This window comes from Alternaria arbusti, assembly GCF_024043155.1.
Source record: "Alternaria arbusti strain BMP 1465 chromosome Unknown scaffold_1, whole genome shotgun sequence".
Lineage (NCBI taxonomy): Eukaryota > Fungi > Ascomycota > Dothideomycetes > Pleosporales > Pleosporaceae > Alternaria > Alternaria arbusti.
The window spans coordinates 1954228-1973417 of record NW_026249941.1 but is presented as its reverse complement, the minus strand read 5'-3'; the positions used below and the strand labels follow the sequence as shown (position 1 = coordinate 1973417).

Sequence of the window (19190 nt, the reverse complement as noted above, 5' to 3'; positions counted from 1 at the left end):
ATGGGCCTGACGAGGTGTTATCTGGCTGGGAGACTTCTCGACTCAGTGTAAGCTGAGATGACTCGGAGACTACATGTACCTATCAATTAGCAACATCTAGGACTCACACGGGCTTTTGCTTCAAGTAGACTCTGAACAATGAGATTTATGGGTGTACCAGTAAACTAGCAAACCGCCCCTTGAACCACGGAAACACGAGTTGAAACGCCTTATAACGCCAGCTAACGAATAAAAGTACAAACAAACAAAGATCGCGACACTCATTTAGAGTACGCCTAATACAAATCGTAAGACCACTAACCCTCGACCTCAGTCTCCGCCTCAGCCATGACCTGCTCGCCTTCATCCAGCATATCCAGCACCCTCTTCAAACCGCCAACCATGGCATTGGCCTGACCGACCAGCAACAGCTTCTCGGCATTTGCAGGCAAGCCGAGGTAAGTAGGCGGCTCGCGCTCGGGAAGGTCATTGACCCAGCCCATGAAGTCCTTCCAGCTAGTCGAGGTAGGTAGTTCGAGACCCTCGCTGTGCTCAGTATCCTTGACGATCTTGAAGTTGTCCTCAAAGGCGGCAGGCGTCATAGTGGCGTCGACGAGAGAAGCGAGAATGCGCCAGTCTTCTGCGTCGTCGATCTTGCCACCGTACATCTCTGTGATGAGGTAACGTAGCATCTCCCATGGAATCTTGGTAGGGGCGATATTAGATCGGCCCTGTGCGACGGTGTCGACCCATGTGTCGATGATGAAACTGCAGCATTCGTAGTCACTGTCATTGAATTCCCAGAAGCCCTTCCATCCAAGAGTGGGCGCGTAGCGGAGACGCTCTTGAATCACTGCGTGGAGGAAGGATAAGAGGAGGTAGACACGTGCCTTCTCCACCGGCGGCTTGGTGGCCTTCTCGGCCAACGAAGAGAGCGAGTCTTTCATGTTGGCACGGACTCCAGCAGGCTGCTCGTAGGACAGGACACGAGAAGCGCGAAGTAGGTTGACCGGAATCTTGGGGCTGGACTCCATTGACAGGAAGAGACGGAAGTCGGGGTTGGGCTTGAGAGCTTCAAGACGCTTCTCAAGCGATTGCAACCATTGTGGAGCGAGATGGACGTTCTTGACAAGTACCCAGTTGCCTGTAGTGGCGGCGTTAGCGATGGCTTTGTCGGCCGATGCGGCACCTTCGTTGGAACCCATGGCAATGTTTGTGCAGCTGACTTGCTCCCTCTCTACGAGATTGTCGACCTTGTAACTTGCATCGAATCCAGGACTGGAGCTGAGAGCCACCGGGGTTACTGCATTGACTTGCTTCACAATATCGCCCAGATCACCGCTGGCATCTAGGATGCCCTTGCCGAACACCTCAGTGACAAAGCGCTCGACAGCGGGTACGAAGCGATCCACACGGAATAGTTTGACCAAGACGAGAGCTCGTAGTAGCTTGTCGAACTTGGTAAGATCTTCTGGCCAAGCCTGCGGTACATGTCGCTCTCCCATCTCTTCATTGAGGAAAGCATCCCAAGCGCTGTCTTCAATCTTGGGCAGCTCTTCCTTAAACATCGGGATCTTGCTGGCACGCTCCATGGCCTCCTCTTTGCGCTCTGTCTCGGTTGACACATCGATACCCTTCAGGTCGGGGTCAAGGATCTGATCGATGTGTGCCTTGTCCATCTTGTAGGGCGCCGCTTGCACGAGCAGCATAGCAAACGTAACACGGTCCTTCTGGAGTAAGGAGAGCGAAGTGCGGCGGTATGCGTCAACGAATAGCTCGGTAACGATCTGCTCAATACGGGCAGCATGACCAGTGATGTTGGAGTTGCGAATCTTGCGCAGCACAGTCTCAAAGATCTGAGTAAAGTACTGGAGCGAGAACTGGTAAAAATGGTTGAGATGGTGCAGTTGCTCCAACACAGCGAAGATAGCTGAGCAGGAACGAGCGACAACAGTGTACTCCTTTGTGATGTTCTCGACCTCTGTCATAACGCCAGCGGTCTCGGAGACCTTGTCCGAAATTTCCTTGGCCTCCTTCTTGAGCGTCTCGAGCGTTTCGATGACGCGGTCGTCGTCCAGAATGTTACCGCGCGACTCGTTGAGAGCTTGAAGCAGTCGCTTCTCAAGCTGACGAAGATGGACTGCGAACTCTCCTTGCATCTTGATGAGGTTGGATCGGCGCTCATCAACATCAGGTCGCTCGGACTTGAGGACTTCGTTCAGTGTCTGTGTCTGCAAGCTGCTCTGCGTTACAGTAAAGTTGACGAACGTGGTACGACTGCAGATGTCAGGAGCGAAGTTGGCGGAAGGATCGCGTGTTGAAAGGTAGAGGCGGAAAGAGGGCGAAAAGTCGATCTCCTGCTTGCCGAGTTGAATGAGCACACGACCTCCAGTCTTCTGGTACTCCTTGTTGAGAACGTGGTTGAGGATGGGGTCCAGATGTTCGGCATCCTGGATCAATATTGGGTTACCGAAACGCAAAGAACTCTCAAGCTGCTTGGTGAATGAATCATCCAAGAAGCTAGTCACCGTGAGACGGCGGTCCTTGCATTCGTTCTGCAAGAACTCTGTTGTTCTGCCAGAAGGATCGATGATAAGCGGGTAGCGGTTGAACCTCTGCAGGATGATGGCGTTCTCGGTGCACAGGTCGTCGACCGGCAGACCATTGTGTTGCCAGTTCAGGCGGTCATCAGCAGTCGAGAGATATTCCGTGAATGGATTTGTTGGCTTGAAGCTGATTCCGGAGTGTTTGAGGTGATCGTACCAGTCCTCTGTAAGCGCTTTCCTGTACTGTTGGTCGTAGTAACCGGCATAAGCGATGAACGCAGCTGCAACCAAGACGTCACCAACGATGGTGTCGATCTGAGAATCGAAAGACTTGCTGCTCTCCTCCCATCGAACGCGTTCAGAGGACAAGCTGTCGAGAAGGCGGACACTGCGGTCGACCTTGAACTGAACGGTCGCCATCTCCGTCTTGATGGCCTGAGTTTCACTGATCAAAGCCGCGTACTCAGTCTTGTATCGGCCAATGCTCTCCTCGAGGTTCTGAATGAGGACCTGGGTTTCCTTGGCGCCCTCCTCTGTCTTCTGAAGCTCAACTTGCAGGTTCTCGACTTCGGCACGTAGGGGACCAACGCGGTCAAGGATGTCGGAGTAGGTAACTTGAGCAGATACCCATTGTACAAGAGGACCGCAAGCCTTGGAAGCGCGATTGACCTTCTCGAAAGTGAAGTCTTCTTGGGAAAGATATTCCTTCTGCATCTTCCTGCGGTGGCCTGCAGTCATCTGCCTCTCGTTGTCGAACTGTACGATACTGGCGATGAAGTCGTCACGCCTGACGATGGAAACGATAGTCTTCCAGCTGTCGGGCTTGTGTCCAAGAATCGTGCAGACGGCTTCCAAAGCGAGCTTGACACCGGCAGGAGGATTCTGCATAGATCGGACTTCGGTAAGATGCTGTCGCTTGATGTTCTGCACACTCTTCTGTGCCTCCGCCACAGCCGGCTCGGCAGCCGCCAAATCGTGTTCTACCACCTCTTGTCGCTTCTGAATCTCCTCTTTGTCCTTCGCAAGCTGAGCTTGCATCTTGATCGATCCAGCCTTCTTCTGTTCCGCCTCGTTCTGGTCCGCAATCATACGTTGCAGCTTTTCGTTCGCTTCTGCATCCTTCTTAGTGAGCTGCGTCTGCTTCTGTGCAAGGCTTGCTCGCAGTTCCTTGACCTTGTCGAATGTCTCGCGCAGCTTCTCAAGACCGACGTTGAGATGGCGCTGCTGCTCCTCGAGATCTTCGCGCTTTTCGTTGTAAAGCTTGACGTACTGCGCAACGAAGTCCAAGAAGTGACGTGGGGTAAGGTACATCTTCCGGTTTTGTGTCTTCTGTAACTTCGCGTTCTTGCTGCGTAGCGAGTGGTGTACAGCGACCATGGCATTGACCACACTTTCGCGGTGGGAAGGCGGGAGGGTGAGTCCGCGGTAAGCAACGGGAATGCTATCCGGTGCAACGTAGTTGGCGCGGTCGAGATCAACAGATTGTGTGAGCTCTGAGCTGACTTGGTAAAGAGCCTGGTCTGACCAGTCTCCGAACCAGTTGAGCACGCAACGGTTGAAAAGAGCAGGACTGGTGGCTGCCTTCGACGAAAGACCCTCTTCGGGTGGGTTCATGGTGAACACAACATGAAGGTTCTTGACAATTTGCTCCGTAAACCACTTGTATAGCTCTTCCTGTGAGTCGAGAATGATGCCTTGTCGCTGCGCACCCTCCTTGATGGCAGTAAGCAAAGAAGCGTACTCATCACCTTCGAACAGACCAGGAACCTCCGCGTTGGCCAGGAGGGTGTTCATGCGCTCGAGGAAACCGGAGTCAAGAACATTGGCTTCGTCCATGATGAAGCAGATCTTTTCGCCCTTGCAGCCGCATCGTCGAAGCACGGTACGCAAGTCTTCGTCAAAGTCTTCGCCTGAGTACTTTCCGTGGACCTTGATTTGGTAGACGCTCAGACCGTTCATCCAGGCCACGAAGCGAGACAGGGTTGTCTTTCCCGATCCGCTGACACCGATGAGAATGAGATGGCCCTGTGGTTGACGGAAGACACGATCGATACGAAGTACATGCTCGAGCACGTCGTTGAATAGGATGAGTGGCACATCCACTTCTTCTTCGCAGAAGGTACGGAGACGAGCCTTGACGAACTCGCGAAGCTGCTCACGCTCAACCGGCACGTAGTTCTTGGACAGCCAGTTGGAGAAGAGGATGGGGCCACCAAGAGCCTTCTCTTCGTCGATAGTAGGGAAGTGTTCAGCCGCAATACGGTGGACGCACTCTTCAGTCCATTGCCTCTCTTCCTCTGCGATAAGACGATCCTGGAACAGGCGGAGTGCCTCGTGTGCCCAGATACGAACGAGGCCTTCGATCGGCAAAGTCTCAAGTGGTCGTAGTGCCTCGTAGATACCACGTACCCATCGAGTAAGCTCACGAGGAGAGTAAACGTAATGTGGCTGGATATCCGGTGTGAAGCGCTTTTGTGACTCCGCATATAGCTGCACCATAGCCCTCGTAAGAGCGTCTGCGTAACCTCGTAGAGTCGGGATAATTTTGAGTACGGCGGTATTGAAGGTGCCGTAAATCTGAAGAAGAGATTGCTGTCCAGGGTAATCGACCATGATGAGCGGAGCGTGGCGTAAGAACCTGAGGCCCATAGGCGTACGTCCAGCATCGGTGGGAGGGTTGCAAGCACCAACAAATTGAATGCGATCGAGTGTAACCCAAGTCTTGTCAGATGTCCTCCAGAAACCATTGTGCTCGACAAGCTGTCGCAGGAAGGAGATAGCCCGTTGAGTACCGTACTTGTCGGGTGCTGGCAAGTTTATCTCGTCGCAGAAAATGACGAGCCAGCGACCAACTTGAGTGGGAGTAAGTTGCACGCCGTTAAGAGTCTTCTTGTATTCACAGTACTGTTCGAACGTCTTGATGAGAAGATCCGGGGTAGTGGCACTGGAGAAGTTGAGACCAACAACCTGCATGTTGGGTAGCTTTCGAAGTGCGCTGAACAAGGTCATGGTCTTTCCAGAACCTGGAGGACCGCAAAGGAGTAGGGGCTTGTGCTCCGCAAGCCAAGAGTAGAGAACATCCTCGTGGCGAACCGTGTCCAACGTGGGAATAACCACGTCGGTTTGAGTAACGGAATGGGTGTTGACTTCGACGTTCGGTACCTGGCTCTGCCATGTGTCCCACTCTGGCTTGTCAGGTTTGACATCGTAATCAATGAGCGAAGTGGTCTCGTTGAGGGCGGGGAGTTCAACGTCAGTAAGACCAGCGATGAGATCTCCAAACTGCTTACGCTCCATAAGAGGGCAATCACCGACCAAAGCCCAGACCAAGGCTACGAGCAACTTCTTCGCGAGATAAGTCTCCATCTTGTCATCCTCAAGGGAAAAGTCCGGGTGCTGCACATTGTACTCCAGAACATTGCGGCATGCTTTATTGAGCAGAGAGAACAGTGTGTTGAGCGCACGGATGTCGGTGTACTCCATGATATGCTTGAACTTCCTAGCCATGCTGAGAGCCTTCTCAATGAATCGGTCCTGGGTGAGCTTGATGTGCAAGAAGTCGGCTATGAGACCTTGTGTCGTCATCGTCTTCTGCGACATCTGACCTGGAGCGACCGAATCGTCTTCGAGGTCTTCGAACGGTGTAGTCTTGAGATGCTCAATGTAGTTCTTAATCATCATATCGACCTCCACAGTATCGTCGCTGAACCAGACCATACCGCAACGAGAGACGGTAGCCAGTGTGGCGTACTTGAGTGTCTCAACTTCAAACATGATGCGAACGTTGGATGGCAAGTTGAGACGCTCTCCGTTTGGCAGGGTGAGAAGCTTATTGTCGTCAAGCACTGAGTTCAAGTTCTCGACCCACTCAGGGTCAACATCACCATCAAATACGATCCAGTGACGCTTAGTATCTTCACCACGAAGGTTGTCGACGATCTTACGCAGTATGCTTGTGAAAAGACCATCGGTCCACTCGCGTGTAGTGCTGTCGAGAGTTCCGTAAAGCTGTTCCTTTGACATGACTTTGGGATCGATGACGTGACAGACGCCTTCCACTCCCTCCACGGCTTGAAGGGCAGAGAGAAGCGTCCTCCAGGCAGCGGTTTTTCCAGATCCGGAAGAACCGACCATCATGACACCGTGGTGCAACTTCTGAATCTGGTAAAGTTGAATGATCTTGGTCAACCAGGAATCGCTGACCACGAGCTTCGACTCCGCGGCGCACTTGTGGATAGCTTCGGTCAACTTGTCGAGAGGCGCAGGGATGTATTCCACACCAGGGAAAGCCTCCTCTTGAATGGCCATTAAGAGCTCGACATCAGAGCGGATAAGCTTCGGTGCCATTGTTTCGCGTAAGCTCTGGATGATGATTTGAGGCTCCATACTGGCTTCATCCAGAGTCTGAGAGTCTTGCTGAGCGGCGATGCGGGCTCGCTTCAATCCACCGGAGCTGACGAGCACACTCTTCAGTGCACGCAGACCAAAGTCGTAATGAGCCTGCTTGGAAAGGCCAGCTGAGCACTTGTCGAAGAACGGTACGACCTGCTTCGACAGCTCTTTCGCTTGCGAGAAACCTTGGGAGTACAGCATGACTTCAGCAATAAGTTCCTTGTCGGGTTTAGACATGGCCACGCTTCGGAAGAGCTTCTTGAGATTGTCGGGCAAATTCGATCGACCTGCATAACCAGGGTTCATGGTGATGAAGACTCCAGTGTTACCGTTGACCTTCAGTTGACGACCAATAAGCTCGATCTGAGACTTGTCGTCCTCAGCGCCCTTCTTGAGACCCAGCTGAATGTTTTGAATCTGCTGAGACACAGCCGACAGGATACGCTCTTCCAGACGGTTGAACTCGTCGAAACAACCCCAGGCTCCAACCTGGCAAATACCAAGGAAGATACGACCCATAGCTTGGAAGTCGAAAGTGTCGTCACAACAGAACACAAGGGTAAAGCGTCCAAGCTGTACACCAAGAGCTTTGACCGACTCGGTCTTACCAGTACCAGCAGGACCGTATGGCGAACCACCAAGTCGCTGACAAAGCGCCTGGGTGAGGGTGAGGAAACAGCGGTCGGTAAGAGGTGTGCGCACAAGGCGATCGGCAACACCCAGGTACTCGAAACCGTAGTCGAGAACGGCATTTGCCATCTTGATCCTCAATCGCTGCAAGAGATCATTGCCAGGCTCATACATGTATCGCATGCATAGTAGCCACATGTGATGGGTAGGAGAGCGTGCGCCAACCTTGTCAAGCTTGTGGATGACGTCTCGCTGGTGAACGAACTCAGTGATGAGGTCCTCGCACTTGCGACGCTGAATGGGTTCAAGGTCGCCCAGAACAGCGGTAGCGAGAAGCTTCAAGACGTTTACTTGCTTCTCGTACAACTGAGGCAAGGTAGTGCCTTCTTCAGAAAGAGACTTCTCTACAGCATGGGTCCAAGCAATCTGCGTTCCGAGGACGACCACCTGCGTTGGGTACTTGGCGATGTAGTTGGTGAAAGCTTCAGGGTCCATCGCATCAGGCTCAATGAGTTGAGCGAACTCTTCGTAAGCTTCGAAAGTCAACTCGGCCAGAGTAGTCTTCATGTTGGCTTCAAGGGCGCCGAGCCATTCATTGATCCTGGGTGTCTTGACGAGCGAGATTTCTTTGCGAAGCGTAACCTCCTCTCCTTCCTTGGACGTGAATCCTTGAATGACGCCGTCCTCATCAGTGATAAGTCCAGAGATACCGGCAAACATCTTTCGCAGATGTTTGGCAATACGCATAACATCGTTACTGTTACCGATGATTTCCAGTAGATCCTCGTCACCAACGAAGTAGAAGCGAGGGAAGGATACACGCTCGCGTTCCAGATACTCTCCGAGTGCCTTCTGGATCTTGTTCAATAGCTCGGCGAGGCGTTCCAACGACTTCTGCACACCGGAGATGTTGAGGACTTCGAGCACGAAAGGCTGTCGCGAGACCTTCTTCATGACTGACAAGAACTCAGAGTTGATGTTCTGGAAACGAGCCGACTCCATAGGGAGCAGGTGCTTGATGTCAGCGTTACCAGTGAACACGCCCTCCAGGTAGACCCATTGACGTTGCACATCGATCCATACGTCGAACAGGACGTGCACGCGATTGAGCTTGTCCTCCCAAGAAGACGCCTCTTCCTCGAACTCCTTGTAGTAAGGCGAGTGGCGCATAGCCTGCAGTGAGTTGAGGTTCTCGCTACACTTAGCGAATAGATCGTCCCATCCCCTGATAAGACGGCATTTGTTCTGGTAGTTGACGAGTTCCAAAGAGTAGTTCTGCCAAGTCTCGCGGACCTGCTTGATGAATTCCTCAAGTGCCATCTCTCCTGCTGCTTGAGTAATGACATCGCGAATGATCTTTTCGCTAGGGCCGAGCTTAAGGTCCCAGACATCACCGAGAGTCATGGAGATGGCGGAATATCGCTTTTGTGGCCTCAGATTCTTGAAAATCTTAACCCAATGGCGCTCTTTGACGGCGTCAGAGCGCAGTTCTGCAAGAATCGTGTTCTCTTTAAGAAGTTGCTTCAGGGTGGTCTGAACGAACTCGAAAGCCTGGTACTGGCGCATCCGGCTGGGCATGTCCTTGGTCATCTTGAGTAAGTTATCAAGGTTCTGTCGCAGCTTGCGGGGCTGAATGCTGGTCCACAACACCTCACGGAGGTCGTCGATGCTAGCCCAGATGGTGCCAAGCGCAGACCAGACGGATTTGAAGTCTTGCACTTCCTCCAGCAGGGTCTCAAGTGCGTTTTCTGGAGACGGCGGTAGTCCAAGAGCTTCCTTGGCCTTCGAGATGTTGCTGGACTCGTTCTGAAGCTGGCTAAGCTTCTGGTCGAACTTGGCCAGAATGGCTGAGGCTTCGGCTGGCGCCAGGTTTCCTGCAACAGGCTTGTCCTCTGCCCACTCTCCGGTGATGTTCACAATCTTCTGGCTGACGACTTTGTCCTCCGCGCCAATCTTGGCGCGCAGCGCGTCAGCTTGATCGTTCGCAATCTTGGTCTTCCTCTCCAGAACCTCGTTCAGCGTCTGCCATTCATGGTCGATCTGTTCCATCTGCAGCCAGTCGGAAGGGAACTGGTAACGCTGGCGAGCCAGAGTTGCTTGGCCTTGCCGGAAAGTGGACATCTCTGGCTCCCATTCGAGAACCTTCCTCTTGCATTGCTGTACTGTTGTAATAAAAGAGACAGCCTGAGCAGTGGATGAGGCCTCCAGGGTCTGCATCTCAAGATCTTTACGCGCCTTCTCTATCTGCACGTAAACGTCGTTCATGCGCTGACCAAGCCTACTGGCAAACTTGGTGAGAATTTCCTGCTGCCATTGGTCGTACTTGGCGTTGACCTTGACCTGCACTTGGTCGTAGTCGACAGTGACATAGCCAAACTGGCGACTGATGTCAGAGTTGTCGAAGGTAGCGCGAGTCTTACGAATTTCCTGGAGTAGTTGAAGCCATCGTGAAAGATCTTCACCAAGGATGTCGTAGACATGGTCTGACTGCAGATCCCATAGAGATTGGAACTGGAGCCACTCATCCACGTATGATGAGATGTCACGGAGCTTGCCTTCGACAGCGCCATAAACTTCAATAAGGGAGTCGGTGCACCGGCTTGGCAAGTCAGAGAACTGGCTGGCAGAGGTGTCGTTGGTCGCTTCGAGTCGGATCTCGTATCGTGAAGCCTTGATCTTCTGGAGAGTGCAAATGATGGCGAGCCATTGCTGTAGTTGCTCAAGCCAGCTTGCACGGGCGTATTCTACCGGAGGGCTGAGGTAAATGACCTGGTTGCGCATAGTAATCTCAAGAGTCAACCGCGCCAGAGTCGGCTTGACTTCTGGTGCCTCCGTCGAGACAACTTCACTGACTGGGCGTCGAGTTCGATCTTCCTCGTCTACATTATTGAAGACCTCAATCCACAATGCAATAGCTCGGCTGAGACGGACCAGCAAAATCGATTCGATGCGCGCATTCATATCAGAAACCCAAGAGTCAAGATTGGCGTAGCTCTCAAGGTTGAGCTGATCGATGGACTTCTGGATAGTTTCGAGGTTCTGTTGGAAGGCTTCCTTGGTGTAAGGACATGTCTCCAAATCCTTGAGCGACTTCTCAATCGCAGCGTTGATGTTGATGAGCGTTGCAACCTTGAGTTGAAGTAGTGACGTTGTAGCTGCGAAGTCACGTACAAATTGAACATGCTTGCTCTCACTACGGACGTTACCACCGCCAACAGGGAAACCAGATTGTCGGACGTGAAGATCGTAAGCATGAACAAAGGACTCCCACTTGAGGGGAACACCTTTGCCGACAAGCGCTTGAACCTCGTTAACGTAGTTGTTGAGTAAGAGCGCAACTCCGCCAATCTCAGAAATCGAGCGCAGAGTCTGTGTGTACGTGCGGACACTCTCCATTAAGCTGACTGCGTAGGGGTAGACACGCTTGGCCTCTTTCGAGATGTTGTTGATGCCGTGAGGCACTTGGTAGCCACGCCATGTCAGGTTACGAACTTCCTTGAACAGCGCAATGACTTGCGCGTCAAAGTTGACGTTCAGCTCCAAGATGTTTCCTGCGGCACGGTTCCTGCTGACAAGGAAGAGGCGTCCCGAGATCTGAAGTTTCCTCCTCGCCACTTCCTGAAGCCATGACTCAAAGATCGGCCTGGTGTCGAGCTTCTTCTTGAACATGCTGCTCTCAGCCTGGAGCTTTTGACCTTCAGCATGTAGCGCCCAGTCCTTACCGAGGATATCTTCGACCTTGCCCATGTAGCTCTCCAGCTGTGTTTCAATCTGTCGAGCCCAGATAACAGCACCGGAGACCGGAGGGAAATCGCGAAGCTGCGCCATGGCATGAGCTTCCGAATTACCATACTGGCGCTTGAAGCGCTCGTGAAGTGCCAAGATATCCTGCTTGACATTCTCAATGAGCTGAGTCTGGTATTCGGAAATGGCTCCCCGAATCTTAGGTCGCACAAAAAGCGGATTGAACTTGGAGAAGACGCGGAACATCTCACTGGCGGTCTTGGCGGTACCAAGACGGTCTCGCAACCTAGCGATGATGGAGTTCTCGACACGGGAAGTACGCTCGTTGTACTTCTGCTCTGCTTGCTCGAAAAGTCGTGTGCCTTCAGGAGAGACATCCAGGACATCGACGTCCTTGAGCACATCGTAAGCCTCCTTGACTTCTTTGACGGCGTCAACATCACCGATCTCCTCGATGATGACCGCCTCCTTGGCGGGAGCGCTCTCGGATAAGGAAGATTGCGAACCCAGGACATTAACGATGGTTCGCTGAAGCTGCTCGTGGTTCTTGCGGAACGTTGTAATGTAGCGAATGCGCTCCTCCGTCTCCTTATGCCTAGCTGCAATCTTGATCGGGATGAACTTCTCGTTCCTCCGCCTAGTCACCTCACGAGCAACATTGGTGAATTCCTTGACGTTCTCCTCCCATGTGCGCCAGATGCTCTCAGCTACAGCCATGATCGCCTGGAACTCGGGGTAATCCATGTGCATGAGTGTCTTGCCGTGTAGGAGATTGTGTAATTGCTTGTCGAGGTCACCGGAGATAGCCTCCACGAGAGGAAGCGCACGGCGGACGGGGTAGGGGCAAATGCGAAGCTTCTTGTTCATGTGGCTGAAAATGGCCTGTATCGCTTCCTGTACTGCTTGTAATGAGGTCGAAGATAGCAGCTGGTCGAGGGGAAATTCGCGCATCAGCTGGTTGTACTTCTGGACCAGATCCGTGCTCTCCTTGAGTCCAGTATCTGCACTGAAGCTGACCGTCGCTTGGAAACGCTTCGCATTCTTCAACACGTCCAGAGTGAGCCTAACACCGGGACTGCCCAATTGAGTCTCAATGTCCTGCAGCCTTGACTCCATAGAGATCCAGAAGTTGATTTCTTGCGCTGCAGTCCCAGTTGATACATCTCGGGATGTCTTTGTAATTGTCTGTATCGACTTGATCCATCCGTTGACCGTCGACTGCAATCCGTTAAGGAAGCTGCTGTCTTGAGCAATGCCCTGGGGAATAAGTTCTGGGGAGGGCTTCACGTTATTCTGGGCGGCATCGTCGAGCGCACTCTGGATGAGCGGATGGAGAGGTAGAAGTAGCTCCGGAATCTCGACATTCTGCTCCAGATTGCCCAGACTGACGGCCAGTTCCGCAATCTTCTTCCGTGTCGCCGAAATACCGGTCCTCGCATCATTATCGCCCTTGCTGTATTTCCCCGCCAGGTCGCGCGTGCTCTTGGTGTAGGTGTCAAAGTACGGCTCGACCGCAGACTGAATGAGAGAACGAAGAAACTCATAGGGAGTGCCGTCGGGCGAAGAAGCGTTATTAGAAAGTATAAAACCGGGCAGCGTCTGAATAAGGACCTGCTGGCTAAGGGGTATCGCGGGGTCTATGGGTATCGGTCGCTTCGAAATAACAACAAATGCTGCGCAGGTAGGAGAAGCGGTAATCTCAGTCGAAATGGTGTAGGTGAAGCGCTGGGTCGCCCCTGCTGCGTGTGTCAGTCTGGAGGTTCCTTCCTCGTCAGAAGGGTACCTGCCGTTTGCTCCATCCAGGCCATCGATGCGGGCTTCATCGGCTCGGTCTTTCACAATGTAGAGCGCGGACTGCCCCTCGGAGGCGAAGCGGGCGCATCGTTGCAGCGTGTCCTGCAGCTTGGCGCTCGAGAGCAGACTGCCAGGTGCAAAAAGATCTTCCTTGGAGGCGCCCAGACTGACGTCAAGTACCTTTTCCAGGTGGTCGACGATGAGCTGGGGGTCTATCGAGGGTGGCGAGGGGCTGGGTGTGCGTATGCTGCCGTTGGGCGCCCCTGGGTTCAAGGGTCCCTCCATGTTGATTGTTTATCGCGTGTGTCGCTATGAAGACATGTGGTTTGCGCTTCGAGCGGAGTAGCGACGGACGGAAGGCGGAGTGATTGCTGCTTCTGACAAGGGACTCGGTGCGCCGGCGGTGATGGTGGTGCCTTTGTCTCAGTATATTTCCTGAGTAGGCGTACGCGAAGTCGACGCGCACAGCCGTCACACGCTTATCCTGACTAGTGGGAGCGGCAGGGGAAGCGGAGTGATCAGCGTCTGATTGGCTCCTCAATTCGGGGTCATGCAGTGCAACACAAGGCGTGGAAATCGTGGTAGTGGTCGGGAACGCGTTGTTTGCGGATGCTGTTGCAATGTTGGCTTTTTGCACGTCTAGCAGTCACTTCCTCCCACATAGGCAGCGGCGAATGGCGACAAGCAATGACAGCTCACCACGTGCAAAGTAAGCTAAGGTTGGCTCCACTTTCTAGGCTAGCCCACCCGCTCCTTTCATCTCAGGTACGAAAGGCGGGCACGGGAGTTTCAGGACTGCAAACGGCGAGACTCTGGTTCGGGAATAAACGCTATCTATCTCTACTTCGGTCTTCCAGCTCCACATCCCTACTTGTCCTACCGTCTTCGTTATTGTCGTCATCGTTGTCCCCCACCGTAAATGCTCCATCCCCTCTTTCATCATGGCCACTGCCCCGTCTCTCGTCTCGCTCGTTCCTGGCAGTCGCAGTGGTTGGACTTGCTAGCCTAACCTCTCCGACCTCCTTCAACCCAACCTTCCTTCTCCCCCAATTGACCAGAGCCTTCCCCCATCCAGCCAACTTCTCCATGCCCTCATCGCCATTACCTGCTCCACCACCATGTGCCCCTCCTGCCTCAACTTTGAATTGGTATTTGAGACAATCTTTGATAGTAACAAGACCGGTAAGACGGCCGCGGTATTCGATCAGAATCACGCGTGGGCCCATCTTCTTGAAGAGCTCCATGACGGTTTCGAGGGGAAGACGAGGGTGGACTGAGAGTGGCGTTGGATCGATGTAGCGGGTGAAGTCGAGTGATGTTTGAGACGAAGTAGTGGGTATAGAGTCGAATGTCATGTTCGGTGCTGGTGGACCCGTGCCGCTTGCACTTCTGGACCCTGGATTGCTAGCAGATGAGGATGAAGAGAAGTAGCACTTCGCATGACCTGGGGCCTGTTGCTCAACCTTCGCGCGATCGATCGCATAACGAAGTTCTGTGCGACCAATGTAACCGATTAGTGTCTTTGTCTTCATGTCTTCCACGATGGGATAGCCTTGGTATGCATTTTCGTTCACTAGACGTTCCATTTGTCGAAGTTCCATGCCTGAGGCTGGTAGACAGACTACGCGGCTTGCCATGACTTCACTGACTGGGACACCGAACGTGTGTTCTTCTTTGCTGTCGAGGAATGGGTAGCCGTTTAAGTAAATCATGCGGTCTGCGATTCCGCCATGGCCGAAACGTTCACTGACCGCTTTCGTGACGCCAACGACTATCATAGTGGGGAGAATGTATGTCAATGCGCCAGTGATCTCGAACATGATGACCACGACGCTGACGGTGATATGCATGATGCCACTAAGTGCTGCTGCTGCGCCAAGGAAGGCGTAGGTGCCAGGCGTAATACACGGTCCATCTGGGTCGCAAGCCGAGAAAAAGGCTGAGCCGGGGAAAGACTCGTGCAAAGCCTGGACGCAGATGCCGACCATACGACCGAATGCTGCACCGATAGCCATACTAGGCACGAAGATACCAGCCGGCACCTTGCACCCGAAGGAGATGACTACCAACAGGGTACGTAGTACTGTGGCAATAGCAAGTGTCGTGACATTGTGCCAGCGGTGATTGGCATCACACAGCTGATCGTAGTCCTTATCGCCCTCACACTCTTGAAACAGTATCTCCATACTCTCAGTCATATCAATCCTCAAGAACATGTTCGGGTAGCAAATCACACCGGTGATGACAGCGAGAGTGACAGCTTCTATGATGGGGTATGCAGAAAGGTACTTCTTGCGAAATACCTGCATCTTGAGGTTCCACTTGATGACGAAAGCGCCGTAGAGACCACCAAAGACACCAATGATGATATAGAAGAGGGTTTCGAAAAAGTGCCAGGAGCGGTCGTAGGAGACGTTGAACATGACGAGCTGACCCGTTCGGAAGGGGTTCATGGCCTGGTGTACATTAGCGTTGAATCATAGTATCTCCTATTGTTGAACATACGGCAAGAACAGCTGTAGCGACCAGCGCACAGAAATAACTCCGCCAGAGGGTCTTGAGTGGGAACTGGTTGCTCATCTCCTCCAGCGAGAAAAGCACACCTCCGATCGGACTTCCAAAAGCCACTCCTACACCGGCTGCTGCACTCGCACATAATATCTCCCTCGTCTTGGCCGCATTCCTCCTGTACTTGTCGAAGAACCTACTGATCACATTGCCCGTGCAGACAGCGTAATGCACACTAGGCCCTTCTTTGCCGACCGACAGTCCCGATGCAATAGCAAGCGGCAAGCCAATCGACTTGATGAAGAGCGTAGTAAAGCCCAGGAAGCCTTTCATGACGAAACCCGCAATGATACACTTCATCTCCGATATTCCCGATCCAGCTGCATACGGCGCAAAGCTCTTGACCAGCCTGGCAGCCGTGAAGGAGAACAGCGCTGCGAAGAGTATGTAGAGTACATAGTTCACAGGCCAGAACCCACTCCAGCGCTTCCACTCAGGACAACCTCCCTCAGCACCCCAACAGCAGAAACTCTCGTTGAGGTAGAAAGCCGTGGTGCAATGTCCCAGCTTGATATCGCTAAGCCACTCTGTCACGATATTCAGGAATGCAGCGTTGAGTCCTATCGCTGCGCCGACAAGCGTGACAACAATCCACGCTTGGCCCGCATCATACGCCTCTGCGATCTTCCTCCTCCACTTGCCTCGTCCCCGGCCTAGAAACACTTTCCCAGTTCGCCCATCTTTTCGCACGCCGATGTTGTCTCTTTCGCGCCGGCGCGCTTTGCGTCGAAGTTGTTCGCGGGCGGCGTCTTGTACCCAGTCTATAGTTGTAAAGTCCTCGTACCGCTTTATCTCGGCTATCTCTTCGACGATGGCCGCGTCGGCGTGTGTTGTTTCCGCGGCTTCGGGGTCGTCATTGTCGATGTCAAGTGACAATATCGATTGCCCTGTTGTGCGCCGCCGGAGAGAAGGTGCGAAGGATGTAGAGCGCGATGTCTGACTGGGGCGCGAGGATGGGCGGCGCGTGGAACTGGGACGGAGGGGTGTAGGTTGTTGTGAGGATTGGCGGGCGCGTGAGCCCAAGGATGAGGATCGATTCATCGCATCGTTATAATTGTTGGTAACTTCGCGTGGCAGAGCGTGAAGTATATTGGTTTCGAGATTTGGCTGGGGTTGCGTAACTGGGGAGCTCTCTCATGCAAGGGTCCTTTCCGTCCCAGCTCCAGATCGACGTCTCGCCCGCGGGAGTCCGCCCACTGCACCGCCACACTCATCTCATACAAGCGAAAAACTGAACACCCTGGAGCCTACATAAAGATAAAAACATGCAAAGTGTGTGACATAACGTCAAAGTAGGCTCCGGGGTACATAAGTAAATTCGAGGTATGTGCGTGGATCTGTACCCGACTCTTGCTATCTACGCATGTTTTTTGCGTTAGACATCCATCATCTGTCTGACACAAAAATGTACATCCCAACACCACACTATGCGGACGAGCTCAAAGCTCCTAAGCGGCGTATCAATGCTTTTCTGAAGGTATCCATCGGGTTTTGGTGCTACAATCATTGCCGTAGCACGTTGACCTAGCAAAAAAGCTGAATACGTCTGCAGCCTACATCAACATAAAAACATGCAAAGTAGCCGACCCAACGTCGATGTAGGCTATAGACCAATCTGGCAGCACTTCGGTATTGGATCGAAATTGAATCGAAATTGTGTATTTGTACTTCATCATACTTCATACGGGGTATCAAATGCCTAAAAACCTTTTTGCTAAGAACCTGTTTGCCGACTACATCTACTTTGCGAGCCCACACTCGCGCCCGCCACACGACATGTCTACTCCATCTCGATAGTTCCTGGAGGCTTGCTGGTGACTAGGGTTGTTAGTAGTTGCCTCGCTCAGATGAAATTCTCGTCGACTTACTGTCATATACCACGCGGCAGACACCGTTCACCTCATTCACGATCCTCCTGCTAACCCGCTTTAGGAACTCTCCATCGAAGGGGAACCAATCAGCCGTCATGAAGTCACTCGTCTCAACTGCCCTCAGAGCGATAACCTGCTCGTGAACGCGCTTATCACCCATGACACCGACGGCCCTAACGGGCATAAGCGCTGCAAACGCCTGGCTGATCTTGTTGTATAGGCCCGCAGCCCTGATCTCCTCGATAAAGATGTAGTCGGCTTCACGCGCAATACGAACTTGCTCGCGTGTGACTTCACCCAGAATGCGGATGGCGATACCTGGGCCGGGGAAGGGGTGGCGCCAAACAAGATCCTCCGGGATACCAAGCTCTTTGCCCAGCGCGCGGACTTCATCCTTGAACAGCTCGCGGAGGGGCTCAATCACCTTGAGCTTCATGTCCTTTGGCAGACCACCGACGTTGTGGTGGGTCTTGATGGTTTGGGAAGGACCCTTGAAGGACAGCGACTCGATGACATCGGGATACAGGGTACCCTGAAGGAGCCACTCGACCTCACCAGCGTTGGAAGATTCATGCGCTTCGGCCTTGATCTTATCGGCTTGCTTTTGGAAGACCTCGATGAAGGTGTTTCCAATGATCTTGCGCTTCTTCTCGGGATCGTCGGTCACACCCTTCAGGCGGTCGAGGAAGAGGTCGGACGCGTCGACGACGGTGAGGTTGATACCCAGGCCCTCGTCGAGTGTCTTCTTGACCTGAACGGCCTCGTTGAGTCGGAGGACACCGTTGTCGACCATGACGGCGTGGAAGCGGTCGCCGATAGCCTCCTTCATCAGCTTTGCAGCGACAGTCGAATCGACTCCACCGCTAACGGCACCGATGACCTGTCCCTTGTCGCCCACCAGCTTCCTGATGCGTGTGATCTCCTGGTCGACGAATTTGCTCATGGTCCAGTTGGTGTTGGCCTCGCAAATGTCGACAGCGAAGTTCTTGAGCACAACCTTGCCCTGCTTGGTGTGTGTGACCTCGGGGTGGAATTGGATACCGTAGTACTTCTTCGACTTGTGCGCAATGCCCGCGAACGGCGCATTGGTGGTTGTCGCGACCGTCATGAAGTCCTGAGGCATGTTGCTCAGCTTGTCGCCGTGGCTCATCCAGACCTCCAGGTCGTTGCCCAAGTCCTTGAACAGCTGATCCATGTGTCCGCCGTGGCTCTCAACCTTCAAGTTGGCGTGACCGTATTCCCTCTTCTCGCCAGCTACTACGCCGGCGTTCTTTCCGAAGTGCCATGCCATCTCCTGCAGTCCGTAGCAGATTCCGAGGATCGGTACGCCGAGATCGAAGACGGCGTGGTCGACGTGTGGAGCGCCTTCCTCGTAGACGGAGTATGGGCCACCAGAGAGAATGACTCCCTTGGGGGTGAAGGGCAGATCGGCGATCTTGGTAGTGCATGGCAGCATCTCACAGTAGACATTGAATTCGCGGAGACGGCGAGTGATCAGATGCGTGTACTGCGAGCCGAAGTCGAGCACCAGGATGGTGTCGAACGTCTTGTGGGGAGGGATTGGATCGGAGTTGTCGGTCGCCATCGTGAAGATTAAGAGTGTGATGAAAGTGAAAAAGAGAGGGGATAGAAGGAAAGAAAGAAGAAGAAAGGAAAGGGACGGGTA

The 19190-nt window shown here is 53.2% G+C and overlaps 3 protein-coding genes across 3 annotated transcripts; all 3 read right to left on the bottom strand.

The window, feature by feature from the left end:
- Positions 1–296: 296 nt before the first annotated feature.
- On the bottom strand, positions 297–13370 carry RO1 (Dynein heavy chain, cytoplasmic; the record flags this gene model as incomplete). Its single annotated transcript, XM_051441280.1, has 1 exon — positions 297–13370. The coding sequence occupies one exon, from the start codon at positions 13368–13370 to the stop codon at positions 297–299; it is 13074 nt and encodes a 4357-aa protein (XP_051307451.1).
- A 545-nt stretch (positions 13371–13915) lies between these two features.
- On the bottom strand, positions 13916–16694 carry J4E86_000706 (uncharacterized protein; the record flags this gene model as incomplete). The annotated part of the gene is made up of 2 exons (XM_051441279.1): positions 13916–15541; positions 15591–16694. 2 exons carry the CDS (start codon positions 16692–16694, stop codon positions 13916–13918), a joined length of 2730 nt encoding a protein of 909 aa, XP_051307450.1.
- A 739-nt stretch (positions 16695–17433) lies between these two features.
- Positions 17434–19109, bottom strand: GUA1 (GMP synthase (glutamine-hydrolyzing); the record flags this gene model as incomplete). The annotated part of the gene is made up of 2 exons (XM_051441278.1): positions 17434–17471; positions 17522–19109. The coding sequence occupies 2 exons, from the start codon at positions 19107–19109 to the stop codon at positions 17434–17436; spliced, it is 1626 nt and encodes a 541-aa protein (XP_051307449.1).
- Between the last annotated feature and the right edge of the window lie 81 nt (positions 19110–19190).